Genomic DNA, 21,222 nt, shown 5'->3' on the forward strand with positions numbered 1-21,222 from the left:
TCATTTCTCCTCAGTGCTTCCTCATTTTCAGGTATTCTTTACAAAAATACTCTGCAGCCCTTTTCTTTCCTCATAATTTTAATTTTACAAAAACTCAGATTCAGACTTTTTATTTCTGTACCACAGATCTTAATAGAGATTGCCTAATCTTTAAAGAACTCCTTTTTTTATTGCAAACACAGTGGCATGAAATGGTAAATATATTCTCAGTGTGCTATAAGTAAGCAGTCTTAATGTAATTTTCTGGATGTTTTGGGGAACTTTGTTCCCCTAAATTGACCTAAGGGATGCTGTCCTGTTTTCTATTGATCAGTTCTGGCTTCCCTCTTCAGCTCCACATAGCATAGGTTTTGGAGGACTCACTGCTGTCCTGTTTTGGTAGGAGGGATGTCACACTTGCTTTGGTATCTCTTGGGACCTAGTGGTCCACAGCAGCTGAAGCGTGTCCTTCTGCCCCTTGCCAGTCCCAGTGACTCCAAGCAGTAAGTTGGAGGGGTGAGAAAATTGAAACATCTCTACACCGTTTCTGTTGGTTTTTGGCAAAACTGCTTGTACAGAATGCTCTAAGAAAAGGGGGAAAATGGTAATGAATACCATCATTATTTTAAAACTCCTTCAGGCCAGGGGAATCTTTAACAATTTACACATTTGGCTCAGCAGTAAGTTTCTTGGCATCCTTATGTTCATTAAGGAAGTTCATCTATATATTTATAGGAAATACATTCTGGAGCTTAATCCAAAGGTTTGCAAACTTCCTGGCTCTCCATAGAGCCAAAAACATGCGTTTCTATGTCTGTGGTTTTTTGTGTATTTCCCTATTATAACTTGGCAGTTCTGTGGTCTTCCCAAATCCTGCTTCAGTGTACATACATCTCAGTTCTGTTGCTGGTTTGTTTTTGGTTTTTTTTTTTTTTTTTCTCTTTATATGTTGCTGTTTCTTCACAGTTATATTTTTACTGTCTAGCATTTGTTTCATTTTCCAAAGCTCAAGTTATCAGTAAATTATGCTACTGTTTTTAACACACTTAGGTTCTATATTTTTTTTTTTTCCCCCCCTCTTTCTGCAATATTTTGGGAGATGCTTGTTCTTCTACTTGAGGTAATATAGTGAAAAGACAGCGACTCAGCAACTGCACATACACCAGCCCAGAATACCTCCTATTATTTTTCTTTTTAGGTCTTTGAGGGGGTTGCATATTTTTTAGTCATAATGCTGCTGCAGAAATGGGACTTCTGGAAGACGAGCATCCTGAAAGTTCTTGTGTGACTTTTCCATGTACATACAGTTCTTTTAAGATCCTTTGTTTGTTTTCTTACAGTTAGTAAATAGCATACAAAATCCTAATTTGAGAATAGTTTTCTGAAAATTAACAAATGCTTTTGCACTTACACTAAGTGTAATCCCCTGCCTTCCAGGTGCAAAGAGAAGAAGTATGATTACTACAGCCTGCCGAAAACCTCTGTTGTGATAGCTTTTTATAATGAGGCTTGGTCAACACTTCTGCGAACTGTCCATAGTGTTCTTGAGACATCTCCAGATATACTTTTGGAAGAAATTATCCTTGTAGATGATTACAGTGACAAAGGTAGGAAGAATAATTCTAAATAATGTTGATTGTTGATGGGGGTGTTTTTGGTCAATGAGTCCACAGGAAAAAAAAGATACGCTGTTTGGGTGGCATATCATAAACTTGTACAAAATAGGCATCTAATTGGAAAATAGTTTTTCGTGTGGCATACCATTTGAAAAATTTTGCTTCGTGACCCAATTTGGTTTAAAATGGGGAAACAATGTGTGATGTGCTGTAACATGAGTGATTGCATACATAGATAACCGACAGTCCCATCAGAGCACTTCAGGTTTCCTAGCCAGTTTCAATTGCTCTAAGGTTGCCCTGGTGTCTAGTACAGCGAGAGCTACCTGGTTGTCTGCTTTTGTTTGAATTATGGGACATGAAGCCAATGCTGTTTTTTTCCACCACACATGAACTGTGTTAAGAATAAAACTTTTACATGGAAAAAGTTTTATGTAACATTTGAGAAGCACTTCAAAATGTGGAAGTTAATTGCAGAGGCAAATGTGAAGCATTCAGTTTCTTGAAAGTCTCTGTGATTTGTGCCCATACAAGTTCTGCGTTTTTTCCTTGTCCTTTCCTAACATAGACAGTCTATCAGAAACTTCAAAGTGCTGGTCGTTAAGGCACTGCTCTAAGTACTACGCTACTGAAAGAAGACATTCTGTAGCATGACCTATACCGATCATCCCAGAGCTGTATCTTCTTTTTATATTTGTTACAGAACATTTAAAGGAGAGTTTGGAGAGCTACGTGGCCGGCTTACGCAAGGTGCGGCTCATCCGCGCAAACAAGCGAGAGGGGCTGGTTCGAGCCCGCCTCCTGGGGGCATCTGTGGCCAAGGGAGACATCCTGACCTTCCTGGACTGCCACTGCGAGTGCCACGAGGGCTGGCTGGAGCCACTCCTGGCCAGGTGAGGTGGTGCTCTGCCCTGGCCTTCTCCCACTGCAGGAGGAGAGGAGAGGACTCGGCAGGCTTCTGCAGTGGGAAAATGGCTCCTGGTACACGTTTACCAAAGGTTACTGCAGTCTGCCCCACGGGGCACTGCGAGCATTCACTCCTGGCAGCGGGGCAGTCAGTGGAAGTGTAAAAGATCAGGAGGTGGGTTTTTGTTTTCTCCTGAGGACCAGGCTGCTGTTTTTCTTCAGAGAAGGGAAAGTTTTGTTTTCGGGGACAGGAATCCTCCTCTAGCTTTGAAACTACCATAGGAAGGATGGCTCCTTCTGTCAGCCTGGGTGGTGGATGAGAAGGTCTGGAAAGATGTGTGTCCTGAGGCATCCCCAGTTTCAGGGCACATAGGCATACGCAGATTGCAAGGGAAGTCAACGAACCCCATTTTCCCAGTCCTGAGCTGATCCATCTCTCTCTCTGACTGGTGAGAGATGCACACACTCAAGCACACACTAGCTTGAGGTGTGCGAGTCTTCCTGATTCCTAGTGAAACTCGTGTGTGCAAACTCCCAATGTCCATTTGAAATTATATCTGGAAAAATACCTTTTTCCTTAAAACTGTTCACATTTAACTTGTTTCTAAATGTCATACCAAGTGCATTCCAGGTAACCGTGTGTGAACTCTGAAGAGTATAGATAGTGTCAAGAAAGGCAAAGGGGTAAAAATCCAAGAATAAACAGTTTTAATGACTGTCCTCGGAAGGAACGGTATGCAACTGTGGAGACAGCTCTGTCATTTCGTCACATCTTTAGGAAACCACTAGATGGCAATCTTGAGGAAGGATTTGGCTAATTTTCAGTGTCACAAACCACCTTCTGTAAAAAGTTATCCCTGGATGTGTCTCGGAATTTGTGCCCTTCTGGCTGCAGACGTACATATGCATGGCATATCTCGACTCACATGTGTGGAAGCAATACAGCAGTGTTAGGATTTTGCAGGGCAAACATAGTTGTATTTGTAAGCTGCCTGTGCATTGTACCTTCTAGTTAATTGTCAATTTACAAAAAAGCCTTTTCACTTTTCACTTACCTAATTCCTTTTGTAACTGAAATCACATGCCAGATGCCTATTTTTTTGCTTCTTTTTCCTTACCAGAGCAACAAAGCATTTTTATGTTTTATTGTTATTTTTTTCCCTCTGTGTACATATCATTCACATTGCTTTGTACATAAGCTTTATGCAAGTGAGACAGGAGATAGCAATATTTCTATAAGCTCTTTTGTGTGCTTTACCAAAGAGAATTTCAATGGGAGATCATAAAGAAGAAAACAGCTGTGTCACATCTTCCCCCTGGCAACAAGGGACCATTTCATATTTAAGGCAGCCTCTCTCAGACAATACTTCTTTGGAACTGCTTCTGTTCTCTGCTGCATTTCACCACAAGCTGCTCTAATTTCAGATCTAGGGCCCCTTGCTCAGCCTGCAGGTTTTAAGCTTAGTAATCCCATGAGGAGCTGGCTCCCCTCAACTGACAGATACATCAGGTCTCTTCCTTGTTTGGCAATATAACAGGTTCAGTTTTAATTCTCCTCTGGAATAACCAAATCAGAAGAGGCAGGGCTAAAACAAATACCAGCATCTTCAAGACAAACAAGTCAATTTTTCACTGAACTAACAGTGAAAGGAGATGTCTGAGACCAGGATAGAGAAGATTGCTAAACAGTGATTTAGGAGGAAAACCTTAGTTTGAGCTTGTATGCTTGAAGTCGATCTCTCCTGATACTGAGAGGCCTTTCTGGAAGTTGAAGTAAAGGCAGAGGATCCCATGGCCTTTTGTAAGGGCAAATGCTTTTGGAAAGGAACCCAGAAAACCCTGTATTGAGAAATCAGAGGAAGGAATTTATCTCCTTGCAGAAGTAGACATGCAAGGAATGTTGTCAGCTCTGATATATTCTTAGTATGATAAAGATCTTAATTGTTTTTACCTCAGCCTTGCTGATAGGTGTTCATTCTGCAGTCCTATCTTGTTTCTCCTTTTAACCTCCTATGTGGTCAGGGTTTCTGGAGGCCTCCTTCATGTATGTTTCACTGTTGGAGATCCAACTCCTGTGTCACATAGGTTTTTGTTTAAGCTGCTTTTTGAGTTACTTTTGGTAGTGCTCGGTACAACTTTTTGTAGATGATCACAGTTAGAAGAACAACTGTGAGCTAAGAGCCTAGCTACCTTATTCATCCTTGCAGAATGATAGTCATGCTGCTTGCTAAGCATCCTGAATGCAGCTACCTGTACAGAAGAAAAGAGGTGTTTTTGTTGAGAACATGGTGCTGGATATGGCAGCCAAGCCAGATGCTGAATGTGTTCTCTCAAGCCACCTGGAGTAGCTCACTTCCACTGCCCAGGAAGATCAATGCTTGCCAGGTGCCTACAGCTGAGTCCATCCTGACGCATCCTCCTGATGCATCCTCAGCAAGAAATATGTAGTTACTCTTGTAGCGACCCTTGTATTGCAGCATGTATTGAAAAGAAGCAAAACTGGGCATTTGGAATCTGTGAGTGTCCTCTGTTCTTGACAGTTTTATTTTTTGAGAGACATTTCTAATGGAAGTCACCTTTTCTTTTAAAATGCTGTTAGGATTGCGGAAGAAGAATCGGCTGTCGTCTGCCCTGTTATCGATGTTATTGACTGGAACACGTTTGAGTACTTGGGAAATGCTGGTGAGCCCCAGATTGGTGGATTTGACTGGAGGCTGGTCTTCACTTGGCACGTTACCCCTGAAAGAGAACAGAAACGGAGGAAGTCCAAGACCGATGTGATCAGGTTAATTTTTATGCATCTTGTAAAACTCTGAGCATTACAGGTGCTTTTGACTTCTCTTGGGCGTGCCAGGCGCTGAAAAATATTTGAGAAAAGAGCGTATTACTAAAAATTACATATCTTGTTTAGTTCCCTTTTTACCCAAAATAGCTCCTGTTCACCATGCTCTTGAAAAAATGCTGCTGTCATACCTGTGTAATCTTCCATATGGAATCCTTATTGCAAAAGCAGTCTCTGGACTCCTGAAGGTGAATTCTCACAGATGCTTATCAGCACAGGGGAAGGATGTAGCTGATTAACTAATATTAAAGGATGTCCCCTGCACAAAGCAAAGAGATCCACGTTGTAAAAAATGTCTTGTGGTCAACAATGAAAACGGGGGAAAAAAATCATCAACCTGTAGGAAGGCAAAAGTATTTTTGGAGACTTTCTGTGCCATGGTGATAGTGACGGTTCCATGCTCTGTTTTCAAAGATGAATCCGTTTACCAGTTCTTGGGATGAAATGATACAGCTCTACCCACCACAGTTTCTATGAAAGGCTAGCACATAGGAGCTCGTGGATGTCTTCTTTGTGGGTTTTAGTTTTGATTTGTTTTACAATAAGTTGCAATTAGTCAGTTTCATCTGTCACTCCATACTGTATTTTTAGGAGAGGTAAGGTAAGAGTACAAACAATGCATCTGGAAAATGGACACTCTAGACAAAATCCTGATAGCTGAGGGTCTTCTCACTCCATTTGGAAGTTCCTGTAATTCAGCAGTGTATTGTTAGAAATGAAGCAGTCGTTTGGCATTTTTAGCATCACGATTTTGTTAGTCCTTGCTTTTATTTATAGTCTGTTATCTTATGGACTACAACAAATACAGAATTCTCTAAGAATTTTCTCAGTCTTTTCTGGGTTGCTTATCATGGTAATAATACCCAGTTCTTCACAAATGTTAATGAACTTTTCCTCAACTGAGAGAATGTTTTGAATGGTAAAAGTGAGACAGTAATTTAGTCCTTCTAAGCATATATTAGTCCACATCCTCCAGAAAAAAAGTTTCAACATAGAGTAACTGTTCTTAAAGCCTTTATTTAAAATATGATTCTTTTCTTCTTCATGACAAGAATTGCCTTTGACATGACAAGGGGAAAACGATGAGAGATAAAGCTTCACAGTAGCCTGAGGAATGTGAGCTTAGGAAGTGTCTGGAGGAAGTAGCAGTACTGAGAGTGGTGTCACAGACAACTGTGTTTGGAAAGACAAGATCTGGAGTGAGACAGAAGAGCTTGACAGGTTATGGAGTTTGGGTTGTTTTTTTTTTCTTCTGTCTTGCCTCATCTTCTTCCATTCTTTGAAACAGCATATGACAGTGTAAGACAGAGTTGCTTCAAAAAGATGGCTGGTAAAATCAGTTTTGACAGACCAAGAGTAACTGATCACTGCACCTATCATTTGTTGATATTTACCCTCAACTGCAATTTGGTAAAATTCGTAAAGTGTCAGCTGAATTTAGTTCCAACCAGCATTATGTGCTTGGCACTTTGAAGAGGGTAATTTCCTAAGACTAAACAATTAGTAACAATAATGAACAAATTTGGTTTTATATCTACACACACTACCCTACTGAAAGTGCATCCCCCAAGTGTGCTGTTGCTCTGGGCTTTGTGGTCTTCGGTGAGGATCCAATCTTGGCCACTGATTTTTCTTCCAAACATGACAAAGTATGAGAAAACCAGCCAACAGATAGGCACATCTTGGAGAAAACCTCTTCAGGTGCTCTGCTTGCTTAATTCTGCTCAGTAGGTGGCTGAGAGTTTTTCCACTTGATATTAATGGGATCAGAAATATTGTTATTAATTGCTAAAGCACAAGGGTGTTTACTTACTTAAGTAAAATATATAAGGATACTGCACTGTTACTTTGTATCCAGAAAAGATTGAGAAAACGGAAAATAAAAATATATTGTATTTTTTATCTATGGTTTCTTAATGTATATTTTCCACTTTTTATTCAGTTCATAGTTGCTACTTTCTTTTGTAGGTCTCCAACCATGGCAGGTGGATTGTTTTCTGTGAGCAAGAAGTACTTTGATTATCTTGGTTCATATGACACAGGAATGGAAGTCTGGGGAGGAGAAAACCTTGAATTCTCATTTAGGGTCAGTAGCTCTGTTGAAAGTTTTGGGTTTTTTTTTGTTGTTTGTTTGGGGGTTTTTTTGGTTTGTTTTTTTTTCCGAGGACAAAACAAGTTTCTTGTTTCTTTCTTCATGCTCTTTGTTAATGTTATGCTGTAATGTTAGCAAGTGTTAAAAAGATAATATCTTGGGAGTTGTTTATATGAATCTCTTTTCCTTGTTCTTCAGTGTAGTTATATTTTCCTTCGAAGTAGCCATGTTAAAACAGTTTTTTAAAATACTTTTATTTTGAATGCCAGTATAAAATGGAAGTAGTGGTGTGATATTAGCAAATGACATTTGCATTCTGTGGCTGGAAGACGATCGTTGGAAATAAATGTTTAGAATGCTTTAATGTGACTCTGGAGCTCTCACAGTATTGATGGAGTGAGCAGGAGGCAGCTGGTGGCAGCTACCAGCAGGGCAGGACAAGTCACCACCTGTGCTTCTTGAAGGCTTTGTTCCCTTTTGCTTTAGGAAGAGTTTGTATGAAGGTTATAAAAGGTGATGAGGAGAATCTCCAGGAGCTGTAGATCTGTACCCCACCAGAGGGTGGACCAGTGCTCAGGTGTGAACCAGATAGTTATGCTGGCATGAAAAGTGTTTATGGCAAGGGAAGAGAGAAGAGATAAAGACAGTCCAGACTGGTGAGCAAAAGAGTTTTGTCCTCCTTGACTCCACTGTTACCTGTGTTGCTGCTGAGCGCTGGCTGCCTGTGCTTTGCCCTGTACCACCCTTAGCCTGCTGAAGCAATCCACTGGTGGTGTAAGAGGTAGTTCACAGCTTAGTATCCTGGATTCCACTTGCCTTTTTTGTTCATCAGGTATGTTTTATGGTCATATTTGCATCTCTGTGTATCACTGGATTGTGGGAGGAGAGGGTTGGTGGTTGTGTTTTGTTTTTTTTTACCAGGTGACAACAGATTTCCAGGATTCATGCCTGTTCAAGGTCAAGTTGGATGAGACTTGGAGCAACCTGATCTAGTGAAAGGTGTCCCTGCTCATGGCAGGGGTCTGGACCAGATGATCTTGAAAGGTCTTTTGGAGCTCAAACCATTCTATGATTCAGAATAGTATTTGGATGCTACAGAACCACTCACCTGAGAAAGAAAGCATCACCAGACTGTCTCACGTGAGATGTCTGCCTGTTAAGCAGAGAGGCACAGAGTCTTCCTGGCTACTGCTCCTGTCTCCTGCTGCCCGTAACGCAGAAATCCTGACAAAGAGAGCACGAAGATAAGGAAAGAAAAGGATTAGGGAGGATAATAAGCACAGCCCTACAGTTGACATGGTTTCTCTCTGCAAGAGGATTTCTGAGCCAGGATCACTGCTTGAATTCACGACCGCCTCCTTTCTCACACAGGGAGAAGTTTCTCTGGCATGCAAGTCCAAACACACAGCCTGCTTGTCTTGGTCAGTATTCAGCAGGTCTTAGTCTGAAGCTCCAAGCAGCTTACCTGCAGCATACATGTGTATGTTGCAGTGAAACCCTCTCTCTACTGCCAGGGATCTGTTTTCTGTGGGACAATTGCTTCACCCTGAGGCCAGGAGGTATGAAACACCTCTGTATAGCTGATATCCCCCTGAGCCAGGAGGAAACAGTTCACAACCTGCTAGGCCACCTGGTCACTCAGAGAACTATGGGCCTGGATGAGATCCACCCGAGAGTGCTGAGGGAGCTGGTGGAGGAGCCGCTCGCCAGAATTTACCAGCAGTCCTGATTAACAGGGGAAGTCCCAGATGACTGGAGGCTTGCCAGTGTGACACTGATCTGCAGGAAGAGCTGGAAGGAGGATCTGGGGAACTACAGACCTGTCAGCCTGCTCTCAGTGCCAAGGAAGACTGTGGAATGGTTCATCTTGAGTGCACTCACACGGCATGTGCAGGTCAGCAGGGTGATCAGGCCTGAGCAGCATGGGTTCATAATATGAACTCCTTCTATGACCACGTGACACACCTAGTGCATAAGCTAAAGGCTGTGGACATTGTCTCCCACAGCATTCTGCTGGAGAAGCTGCTGGCTCATGGCATAGACGGGTGGACTCTGCTGGGTTAAAAACTGGCTGGCTGGCCGAGCCCAGACAGTTGTGGTGAAGGGAATTAAATCTGGTTGGTAACCAGTCATGAGCGGTGTCCCTCAGGGCTCTGTTTTGGGGCTGATCTTGTTTAATACCTTTATTGGTGATCTGCATGAGGGGATCAAGGGCATGACACCAAACTGAGGTGGAGCGTTGATTTGCTCAAGGGTAGAAAGGCCCTGCAGAGGGATCTGGACAGGCTGGAGCAATGGGCAGATAGATGAGGTTTAACAAGGTCAAGTGCTGGGTCCTGCATGTGGATGTCCAGGCAATGCTACAGGCTTGGGGAGGAGTGGCTGGAAACTGCCTGGCGGAAAGTGATCTGGGGCTGCTGGTGAACAGCTGGCTGAACATGAGCCAGCAGTGTGCCCAGGTGGCCAAGAAGGACAATGACATCCTGGCCTGTATCAGAAATGGCATGTCCAGCAGGAGCAGGGAGGTGATCATGCCCTTGGACTAGGTGCTGGTGAGGCCACAGCTTGAGCACTGGGTTCAGTTTTGGGCATCACAGTACAAGAAAGACATTGAGGTGCTGAAGTGTGTCCAAAGAAGGGCAACGAAGCTGGAGAAGGTCTGGGGACATGTCTTATGAGGAGTGGCTGAGGGAGCTGGGGTTGTTTGGTCTGGAAAAGAGCAGGCTCAGGGGAGACCTCATTGCAGTCCACAACTAACTGAGTAGAAGTTGCAGTGAGGTGGATGTTGGTCTCTTCCCTCAAGTAACCAGCAATAGGACAATAGAAAATGAGCTTAAGTTGTGCCAGGGGAGCTTTAGACTGGATATTAGGAAGAGTTTCTTTCCTGAAAGAGTGGTGAGGCACTGGAACGGGCTGCCCCTGGACATGGTGGAGTCACTATCCCTGGAGGTGTTTGAAAACCGTGTAGACATGGCACTTTGGGGCATGGTCTAGTGGTCATGGTAGTGCTGGGTGATGATTTGACTTGATGATCTTAGAGATCTTTTCTAACTTTAATGATTCTATGATTCCATTTTTATGCCTTCTTTTGACACACTGCTCAGGGAGCCACAAATAACAATAACCAGAGTTCGTAGTTGAGGGCCCAAAGAATTGGTCGTGGTTGTCATCAGTCACAACCCAGGGTGGTTTAAACTGCAAAGCAGTGTGGTGGTGGACGTCATCCCCAGCTAACTCTGGCAAGGGAACTTTTTCTTATTCTTACTTACTGAGGAGTTAGAAGGGGGGTGGGTGATGGCAAAGAGGGAATCGTGCATTTTTGGGTAGAGATGCTTACTGACCTGAGGATTGCTTTCTCAGCTGTGATACTATTGTAGCAGACAAATAAGCAGAGACAGGAGACTGTAAGGTAGATCAGAGAGCATGACACCATCTTGCACAAATACATAGCATGACAGTAGCAAGTGTTGGATTTGTGCATCTCTTGAGCAAGACTGACTCTTGCAGGCACTTGTTTGTGTCTGCTAGTGCACGTCCAAGCAGGTGGAGCACCCGTGAGGTGAAGAGGATGCTGCTTTTGGCAGTAGTACTCCACCTCTCAGCACAAGTACTCGCGTATAACGAGTGCCCCTGCACTGGCTGCTGCTTTGGACCCAAGCTCTCAGTGCTTTGACCTCTACCAGGCTCTGTCAGGAAGTCTCCTTTCTGATGTTGCTGGTTCCCCTGAACCAGGGGTTTGCCCCCTTGAAGCACAGCAGCCTGAATGAGCAGTGCCTTTGCTCCTGCAGCCTGGGGAAATGTGGTCCTCTCACGGGCTGGAGGAAGCATCGGAGCTGCCTAGCACACAGGAGAAGCTCAAAACGAGCAGCAGCAGAGTCCTCAGGAGCCAGCGTGCTGGGGGCTGTCCATGGGCACAGTCCTATGCTCTGCAGGGGCTGAGTGAGCACATGGGTACACCAGCCCAGGGGGCTAAGCCTGGTCCTTCAGCAACCATGGGTGTGCAGCATGCCATGCACCAGGGTGAGAGTGGGGACGTGGCTCATGGTGGGTAAGAGAGGCACTTAACTGAGGAAGCAGAGTGGAAGCTCTGTTGTGGGGCTCCCAACAGGCTGATCAAGAGGTTTTCTTCTGGGGACCAAGTTTTGCATGACAGCCTGCACAAGGGCCGGCAAACATACCTCTGTGTGTTAATTTTACTAGTGCAGATTGCCAGTAAGATCTGGGCATTTGGATCCAAATTGTGCATGACGTGCCTCCCTCTATTTGATTTCAAGCCCCTGTACTTGTGCTTCCTGCAGTGAGGTTGTTTTGTGAGGAGAGCAGAATGCTATGATGTTGCTTAGCTGTGGTGTTCTGGCTGCCCATGGTGCTGAAGAAGGTCAAGAGGGGTAAATCAGTGTTAATTCTGTTGTCTCTGTTGTTTCTAGACCTGCCAGACCTGAAAATTAGGAGCAGGGACACTGAAAAACACTGTAAATTAATTCATTGTTCTTCTAGTCTCTAAAAACACCACCCTCTACCAATGACATGAAAGGACTTGTCCTCAAGGCTCCTCTTTCTTGTACTTTGATTATTCTAAACTGAAAAAATGCTCTGTAGTTTTGAGAGGTGCAACAAGGACAACGCTCCAGCTAAAAGCAGGATGACTAAGAGGGGTGGAGGCTATGTGCTGAATGCAGGATTGAGGCAATGTGCCTTGATTTCAAATTGCTTAATGCTATTTGGCTGTATAAAGTTTCACTTCATGGGCTTAATGGGCATTGAAACTCCTCTTTCTGAGGATACAGAACCTGTCTTTTCATCTTCTCCCTCCTGTACATTGAGAGAGAGGAACCTGGTTGTGGTTTTTCTTCCCTTCTCTGCACTTGGTCCTGCTAGTGGCACTGCAGTGTAAGTTTGTTTCTGGGGACTGCTGCTTGAGACACCACCTGTGGTCTGTCCTTCAGCTCACCATCGTGGCATAAGAGAAAACCAAGCACATGCAAAAAGACAAAATTATTTACTGATAAGCTCTTTCTTCTGTTGGAAATGTCATTGCCTGTGAGTCTGGATGATGTGCCTTGGATTACCTGGGGTCTTCTCTTTTCTGACCTTTTTATATTGTTTCTTTCTGTCTGGATTTGGAAATCTGTCTTGCAAGAGGAATAGCTGGGATGGGTTCATATGACCAGGGAGGCACCCCCCACCCCCACTCAGGTGGGGCTCAGCCACAAGCCAGCACGCAAAATTGCAGCAGAGACAGAGGCAGGACCAGAGTATTTTCCTCAGTTTGTCTATGTTCAGGAAATAGCATCTGTGAGAAGTGGGTGCTACTGGTTCCTGACAGCATCCTCTTTTTATTTTTTTTTTTATTTTTTCTTTTTTTTTATTTCTCCCAGAGAGAAAAAAAAAAAAAGAGTGGAGGTGGTAGAGCTTATAGAGCTTTTCTTCTTTAGCATTCATTGACCCAGAATTAGGTCAGTTGTCCAGAGACTCTGTCAGGGATGAGGATCCCAGGGCCAGATCTAAATATTTTCTGTAGCTTTTTGTAGCACCATCATCTGTCTGTGGGGAAAAAAAAAAAAAAAAAATCAATAAATCTGCATGCATCGAGGTGAAAGTGAAAGTAAAAAGTAATGTCACCTTGTTCTCTTTTTGTGGTGAAGGCAAACCATTGCTCTTGTAATCAGAGCTGCCAGGTAGTCAGACCTAGTAAAGAAACATATTTTCCTGCACGTGACTGTGCAAAGTATACATGAAATCTAACGTGCTTCTCTGTTACAGAAGGTTGAACTAGTTTTAGGGGAGAATCTTCTCCAGAGTCACTTATTTAGCATTTGCAAGTCAATTTTGTTTTCTTTATTGCATTTCTTGCTTTTTTTTCATGGCTGTTCATTCGAACCTGATTTTATAGAGAGGTTGAAATGTTTTCCATTAAAATGAAAAGAAATAAACCTTTTGAGGAACTGTTTAGCTGAAATAGTTTTAATTTTTGTTTGTAATATGAACACAAGAGCAGTTTTGAACTGTCTTAATGAAAGAATCAGAATTTAATGAGCATTGCTTAGCAACCTACAGTTGTTTTTTAGAGAAATTCGGAGTTGTAATTAAGATCAGCTGTTCTGTATTTTTTGGCAGCAATTGAACGGAGATATGGTCAGTCTGTTTTAATCCATTTAAATCAGACTTTATTACAGAAGCATAAATGAATGTGCTTACTTCTTAACTGTACAGTTTTACTTCAGTAGTCTTTAGGGTCTGTTCCTCGTAGCTTGGTTAAAAACAGACTGGTCAAAACAGTAATGATCATTAAAAAAATACTTATATGGAATATAATAAATATGGAAAAAGTTAAACTTCAATAAATGTAATGGTGCTTCATCTTTGCTGACAAATAGATCTTGCTGATAAATTTAATCTGTTAAAGAAGTCATCTAGATATAGAAGTATGTTAAGAAAGCTATTGGTTTGAAACAGCCCAAAAAGGGAGATCTTAAAGTGAAAGTGAATAGCTGGTTTCGTAGCAGCTTTCGAGATGGCAGTAGTATAACTTCTGTGCAAAAGTACACAAATTGTTTTAAAAGATCAGTACAGAATTCTAGATTTCTTGTGTAGTTCCTTGAAGCATATTTCTGCTGAAATGAGAAATATGCTGCTTCCCCTAAAGGCAACCAAAAAAAAAAAAAAAAAAAAAAAAAAAAAAAAAAAAGAGACCTCTCATGAAAAACGAGACATTGAAATTTTAAATCCAGGAAGTAAAGATTAACCAGTGCTCCTTATAGTTGAATAATGAATTACCTATATCTTTAAGGAAACAATTTGTTTTAAAAGTAAACATAGGTATTAGAGTGCTTAGAATTTTGTTTATTAAGCATAGTGTTGTGTGTAAAGGCCTGACATCCCCAAACTCCCCCAAAATGTCCATCTTGTGCATGTGGAAAGCCTTCACCTGCAGTGGCCTTCTGGATCCCTAAAAGTCCTAGGGAGAGAAAGAGAAAAATTTTAATCTGATCCGTTGCTGTTAAGTACAGAAGCTTATTTGCTACCTCACCGCTTTCACTCCTGACATGTTCATCTGAATAACATGTATTTGTTGTACAAAAAGGCTGTCAGGGAGCAAACCTCTCTACCCCTTAAGTGCATCTCAGCTAATTTCCCTTGTCCTCTGTTTACAAAGGAGAAGTGAGTTGAGACCTGTGTGTGGCTGAATACACGAGGGGAATTGGCTCACTGGACTGCCAGTTCTCAAACCTCTGCAGGAGCTCTGTGGCAGCCATTGGGGATAGCCTCAAGTCTGTCCAAGTGCAGCAACGTCTCCTGCCTTTCCTCCCATCTGACAGTTTCAGAAACCTTGTCTCAGGCACCTGTCAGGAATGGGTCGTCTGCCCCTCTGTGCACAGTGCTAACTGGGAGATGTCTAGCCGTGCTTTCCTTTCATTATATCAAATCTGAAGTCAGTTCCTGTTGACTGAGCTGCCAAAAGTCTACAGTTTGCAAAGGAGATGAGAGTAGTTACAAAAATCTGCACAGAGTTCTGAGACTAGTGTCCCTGCTGGGTGGTCATTTATGGGTTTTATCTCCAGGGCCATTTGTTTCCTGACTTGGAGTGCCAGAGGCATGAGGGTGAGGGCAGAATGAGTTCTGCCAAGTCCACGTTTGGGTTCAAGTGCTTTCCTTGACAGCAAGTAGGAATATTGATTTAGGTAGGTTTGTTCACCAATCTTGGCTGAACCACCATGGGTCAGCTACAGAATTCCCTTGCTTTTTCTTTTCGTGTGTTGGATCTTTTGTTCTTCTCCTAGTTTTCCAATGAAAAACGTTAGTGATATTTTATGACCAGGCACTCGTACTTGTCTTCTGAAGTGGTGAATATAGAAATGGCAGCACAACTTATCTTTCTCCAATAACATGACAAGTTTACATGGATTGTCAAGTCAGCTTTCCTACAGAATACAAGAGTAAGTTTCTGGTAAGAAATCAGTCATCAGTTTCTTTGAGGAGGCTATTCGTGTGGCTGATCTCTTTTGTTAATAATGCCTACAGAAGTTGTATTGTAGGTCACAGTTAGACCTGCAGAAGTATCATAAACCATTTTTTATCATGCCATCAGAGAAAGTAAAGCTAAGAAAGGGATAACTGCACACCACCTAACACCAGAGACAGGTTTATTTCCTTCTTACTCCCAGTGATTTGTTCTGAGTTCCCAAAGATGTCATTGACTCATCACATGAGACATGCAAAAATTGTATGTGTTGCTTATTGTGTGCTGTGATGTTCCTGAGAAGATATTACCCTTGCAAAGGATTTACTGATACTGTATCTTTCTGCTCTCAGAGCTTCAAATTAATGATGCACAATGTCAATTCTTTGGTCAGATATGGCAGTGTGGAGGAAGCCTGGAGATCCACCCTTGCTCACACGTGGGTCACGTGTTCCCCAAACAAGCTCCTTACTCGCGGTCCAAAGCTCTGGCAAACAGCGTGCGTGCCGCTGAGGTGTGGATGGACGGCTACAAGGAGATCTACTACCACCGGAACCCACACGCCCGCCTGGTGAGCTCTAGTCCGTGGTTCTTGGAATTTCAGTGTCATTTGTTTTCAATGAATTAACTATTAATTTAGCTAATATTTAACATAAAGTGCTTTTTAGGTTTATTTCTTATTTCTTCTGAAACTTTTTTTTTTCCCTATCAAACAGAGAATAAGTATATATATGGTTAATTTTTAATTCTGTGGAAAAAACGGAAATCCTTTTAGACTAGAAGGTGGCCACATTTGTGTCAATATTGAATGAATGAATAAATGAAAGAATAAAGTTAAGCAAGGTGATCCAAGTAAGGAGAAGCTGTTTAGCCTAAAATGTGCACTTCTATGAAAGAGCTGATATGCAACCTGTAAATAAAGAATTACGAAAGAAACACAATTAATGAATGTTAATCAACAATGTTCAATGCACAGTAGCACTTTAAGTGGACAGCATGGTAACAATCTTTAGCAAAATTAGCTGTTTTGTGATGATTGTAAACCTTTGGACTCATGTAAGACATAATAAACTCTTCTGTTTGATTTACTGCTGCACAACACTTGATTTAAAAAAACAAAACAACACAAACCAAACTAAAATCAATATTGCAAAAATTAATTGAAATCAGTCCTGGGAACTCAGATGAAAATGTTCTTAATAAAACATTTGAAGTATTCAGTTCTGTCAGTTCTGTGGGGTTTTCTGTTGGTGTTTTTTTTTTTTTTTCTTCCCTAGACTTCTCAGGAGTTAAATACTGTGAAAATGGAGATGGAAACAGTAAAGCAGTGTGAAAATTCATAGCTTGGATATATTTATTGTGAGGGGACTATAGGCTGGAAGATGATAACAATGGGATATCCTCACAAAGTGTAGAAATTACTCGCATGAACCTCTGGCAAAAAGTCCAAAATTCATGGCTAAAAGAGATCACTCTGCTGTTGCTTGTTTCTGGAGGTGCCAAATCTCCTCAGGCACTTCTCGTTCCATGGAAGGTTTTCCAAGTGCTGGCTCAGTGGTTTTGTGTGTGGGGAGAACTGCCCTGCGGTGGGCTGCTGGGCACCCACCTCTGGCTACGCTGACCCAGAGTGTAGGGACCAGGCAGGGTTCTAGGGAGCTCCCCACACATTTGAGTGGCCTACCCCAATAGATGTGCTGGGGGAAAAAGTGCTCTTGAAGCCATTAAGCTTTTAATAGATACAGTGGAGGACACAGGGGAGGCTGAATTTAGTTAGCTTCCATCTCATGTTCCTTTGGATTAAACTGGGTAATTAGATTATTATAGTCTATGCATTTGTAATAATTGTTTTACCTGAACATCATAAAAGCTATTTAGGTTTTATTATTAGAATCTGACTTTGAGAGAAATACAGGGTTTGTGTATCTGAAGACAGGAGCTCACAGGCAGTGCCAGGCTCATTCTGCTTGTCATATGCACGGAGAAAACAGCAATAAATGCTGACAGTTTTTTTGTATAAAATTCTGGGCAGTTGATGTGTGTGATGACAGAATTTAAACTTTAAAGGATATTTGTGTTTTGGTGTTGGAAGTTGTGCGTACTGGCATATTGTAACACGGTGGTTGTAAGCTGAGACTCGTGCATTTTTGGCACATCTCAAAGCTGCCCCCAGTACACTCTTGTTTCCGTAATACTCTCTACACCACTTGTTGAAGCAGCTGATTTCAGACCCTTTTACTTCACCTAACCCTAATTCAGTTCCATGGCATAATGGAAAAATAATTGATGCTACGGCTGCAGAATTTGGGCTCATAAAGTTTCGCTTAAAGCTTAGTGTTCAGACCTCAGAGCTAATGTGTCGTGCTGTTTGTTTACTCCAACAGGCATCTCTGCCTCTGTTTTACAACTGCTTTGTGTTTTCAGTTGTGTTTCCACAGCTTTGAGAAATGCAAATGTATTTCTGGTTTGATGAAGGCGTGTGTCGAGCGACCTGTAAAAACTGGGGAGCTGCAAATGGTATCTCATGTCTGACTGTCTGAAGTCCCTAGTCAATGACAGAGTTTTGAAGACAGACATGAAAAGATGTGAACTCTGCTCCAGTCTATGGATAGGGAAAAGTCTTCAATGAAAGCTTTTCTCTGGAGGTTTAAGATTTCATACTCCTCGCCCCCAAAACTATGACATTCAGAGGAAATGTTAGCAGATTTTACAAATTTCATCAGTTAATTGTAAAACTGTCTGTACAGGTATTTTTCAAATGGATGGTATAATAATTTAAAATTCTCAAAATTCAATCACTGCTTTTGAGATTTTCAGTTACCAACCTAAAGGAAGTTTTATTTTCCAGTACACTTTTTCAGTTACCAGCAGTCTGTATTCAGGGACTTCCCTACTTTACAGATTTGAGTTTTCTCAGACAAACCATTTTCTAAAATATTTTAAAGTTTTACATGTGCTGTTCCATTTCTTTTTTGCTAACATTTAACAAATGTAAAGATAATTAAATCAAATCCAGCACCCAAACATGAGGATTTTTCCTGGCTAGAAGTCCTACTCATCACTTGAGCATACGGTTCCTTAATAATGTATACAGATAATTTAGAAGAAAGCATCTGTTCTAGTTGGGGTATTTTTTTTATTTTTTTTTTAATTTTTTTTTCTTTCAGGAACCATATGGAGATGTGACAGAAAGGAGACTACTTCGAGAGAAGCTGAAATGTAAGGACTTCAAATGGTTCTTGGAGAACGTGTACCCAGAACTTCACGTACCTGAGGACAGACCAGGCTTCTTTGGAATGGTACGTGGCTCCTGAGAAGGGGCCTCCTCACGGTTCTCTGAGCATTCCTACTTATTCAGCATGAAGGTATTTTTATGCCAAGATCAGGTTGGGCTTTTAGTAGAATTCAGTTAGAATTGGTAGGCTTGAAAATGTGGTTTCTAACAGAATCCTTATTCTAGGGGATGCTGTTTATTAAGTTCTGTGAGAGGATAAGAGAAGAGGTGATGTTGCCATGAATTACACCTTCCAGGTGACACCTTGGGAGTGTTAAAGACAGCAAAGGATGACTTTTTTTATTTCTTGAAATGTTACATTGCAAAAAAAAAAAGGGTACCAAAGTGGCTCAGATTGTCGTTGTCTACTTGAAAGTAAAAAGAGTGTGCTTTGAAACTTGTATTTGCACATTTTAGCTGATGAAAAGTGGTGCTCTGATGATGGGAAAGAGAGCTGCTGCTATGTGCTCCCAGATCATACAGAATTCTGTATGTCAAAACCAACATGTTGATTTTTATTCTGCAGGTTCGCTTTAGACCAGCACAGGTTCACAAGCAATTGTCATTGGTTCAGGATCAGAATCTTCTCCTTTCTTAAGAGTCGACAACTTTCCATGCTTTTTGAATCTTACAAATAAATATAAACTATAGTTCTGTGTATATCACATTACTGTAATCTCATCTGGAAGGGATGAAGGCAGGGATGATGTAGCAAATATCTGCTTCTTCTGAAAATTAAGAGGATTGTGCTGCGTGCTGCATTAGGAAGACAAGACTGCACCTTTCTGCCAGTCAGGGACATGTAAAATGCCTTCCTGATTAGCAGTGCCACATCGACTCAGAAGTACTTTTGTTGGTAACTTGATCACTCTGCAGGTCTAGCTAAGCTGCATTCCCACACTGCTGCATCCCTTCCAGCCCCTATCACAACAGTCCTGTCTTCCTGCCATCTGCACTTCAGTTACTCAGTCTCTGCTGGATCACCTCCAGTGGAGAAGAAAAACTGATCACTGTGGGCATACCAAAGATACAAGAACCAAGACTACTCACAGTCTTTCCTAATAGCCTTGTTACTTGCTGAACAAACAAGGTCCTAGCATGGAAATGCTGTAATTCCCACGGGGAGCTGTAGGAGCTCCCATAGGGAGCACATCAGTTGGCAGCAAAGTCCCCTTAGGAGCCTCTGAGATAGCAGCTTCTCTCCTCTCTTTGTCTTGGAGTTTAGACTTGAGTTGGTGTCTCTGTGTGGTTACTGGTATGAAAGGTAATATCCACCCTTTTCCAGTACCTCGAACAGCCCCCAGTACAATGTTGCTTTCCTTTTGTTTCGTGCTGCTTTGCTCTCTGACAAGGTCAGAGACAGTTGAAGCAATAAGATATTACAAGACTTACCTTCCAGGAAAGTTACCTTCAGTAACCTTATACTCCCCTCCACCTCCATCCCTCAGACTTCAAAAGAAAGCCTAGACTGGTGGCAGTGAAGCTGCTTCAACCTGCTGGGCAGGGGAAGGGATTTGTGCAGTTTCTTTCACAACTTAACTGCACGTGTCATCCTCAAGAACGATGTTCACAATACCTAGAAACAGTAATTCTTGTTCAGAGCTGCTTGAGGTTATCTACAGTGTAATTTAGGTGTGCTCTATATACTGTCTAAAAACAATTCTTAAATGCTGTCATCTAGTTGTGCGCACAATAGGAATACACCTCTTTTTTTTTTTTGTCAGGAAGAGTTTAAAATGTGATTAAAGTACAGTTATACTCTAAGAAAGTGACAGTGCAGAAATGACACCTACTGATTCAACTGATTTGTGGATATTGAGTCCCATCTGCTGACTTCAGTGAATCATTGTTCGTGTTCCTTGCTCCTGGCTTAGCCATGTAGTGCTTTCCTGGTTTACAAAAATACAGTGTTTAAAAGAGTTGGATTTGTTAACAGCTCAGCTTCATGTGAAGTTATTTAATTGTTCAAAGAGATTGCAAAGGGGCATGGAGATTTCTTCCTGCCTTGAAAATCTTTACACTGAAGTTGAAAAATCTAAGATCAGCCATGTGATATTTAATAAATGCAAGTAGTGTTGAGCAGCACTCAGTGCCATCCACTGATAATTGGACACTTGCATTAAAATTTTTCTCCTGATATGTAGATAAATTTTTACTCTCTGTACTGAGTTTTGTTGTCCAAAAGGTTAGCTGCCTAAAACTTTATTTAAACCTACAGAATTTTGAATATTTTTGCCTGAGCTATGTTTGCAATTTTATAAACTGCCTGAGGCCTTGAAATAACTCCTTACTAGTAAGTTGAGTAGACTTTATACCAAAATCATATAGCATGAGTAAATGTGGAATGCCACAATGCTGAATTTACTCAGTACTCTGAAAAAAAAATCAAATTTTGATGAACGGTATTATCAAAATTATGACTGTTCTTTTTTATAAAAACTGTTTGGTTGGTTTTTTTTTTTTAACTTAAGTGAGATTTTTCCATAGAAGTTCCAGTATTGGAACAGTAGAGTCAAGTTCAAAACATAACATTTCAAATGTTAATGCTACAGAGGC

General features: G+C 41.7%; 1 protein-coding gene across 1 annotated transcript; it reads left to right on the plus strand.

Annotated features, from left to right (window-relative positions):
* Positions 1-387: 387 nt before the first annotated feature.
* GALNT12 (polypeptide N-acetylgalactosaminyltransferase 12) lies at positions 388-18,691 on the plus strand (the record flags this gene model as incomplete). The annotated part of the gene is made up of 7 exons (XM_008947308.1): positions 388-482; positions 1,417-1,586; positions 2,299-2,488; positions 5,101-5,286; positions 7,312-7,429; positions 15,790-15,966; positions 18,560-18,691. Coding segments are annotated over exons 1-7 (1,068 nt in total), but the record flags the coding sequence as incomplete, so codon positions are not given.
* Between the last annotated feature and the right edge of the window lie 2,531 nt (positions 18,692-21,222).

This window comes from Merops nubicus, unplaced genomic scaffold (assembly GCF_000691845.1).
Source record: "Merops nubicus isolate BGI_N331 unplaced genomic scaffold, ASM69184v1 scaffold19239, whole genome shotgun sequence".
Taxonomy (NCBI): domain Eukaryota; kingdom Metazoa; phylum Chordata; class Aves; order Coraciiformes; family Meropidae; genus Merops; species Merops nubicus.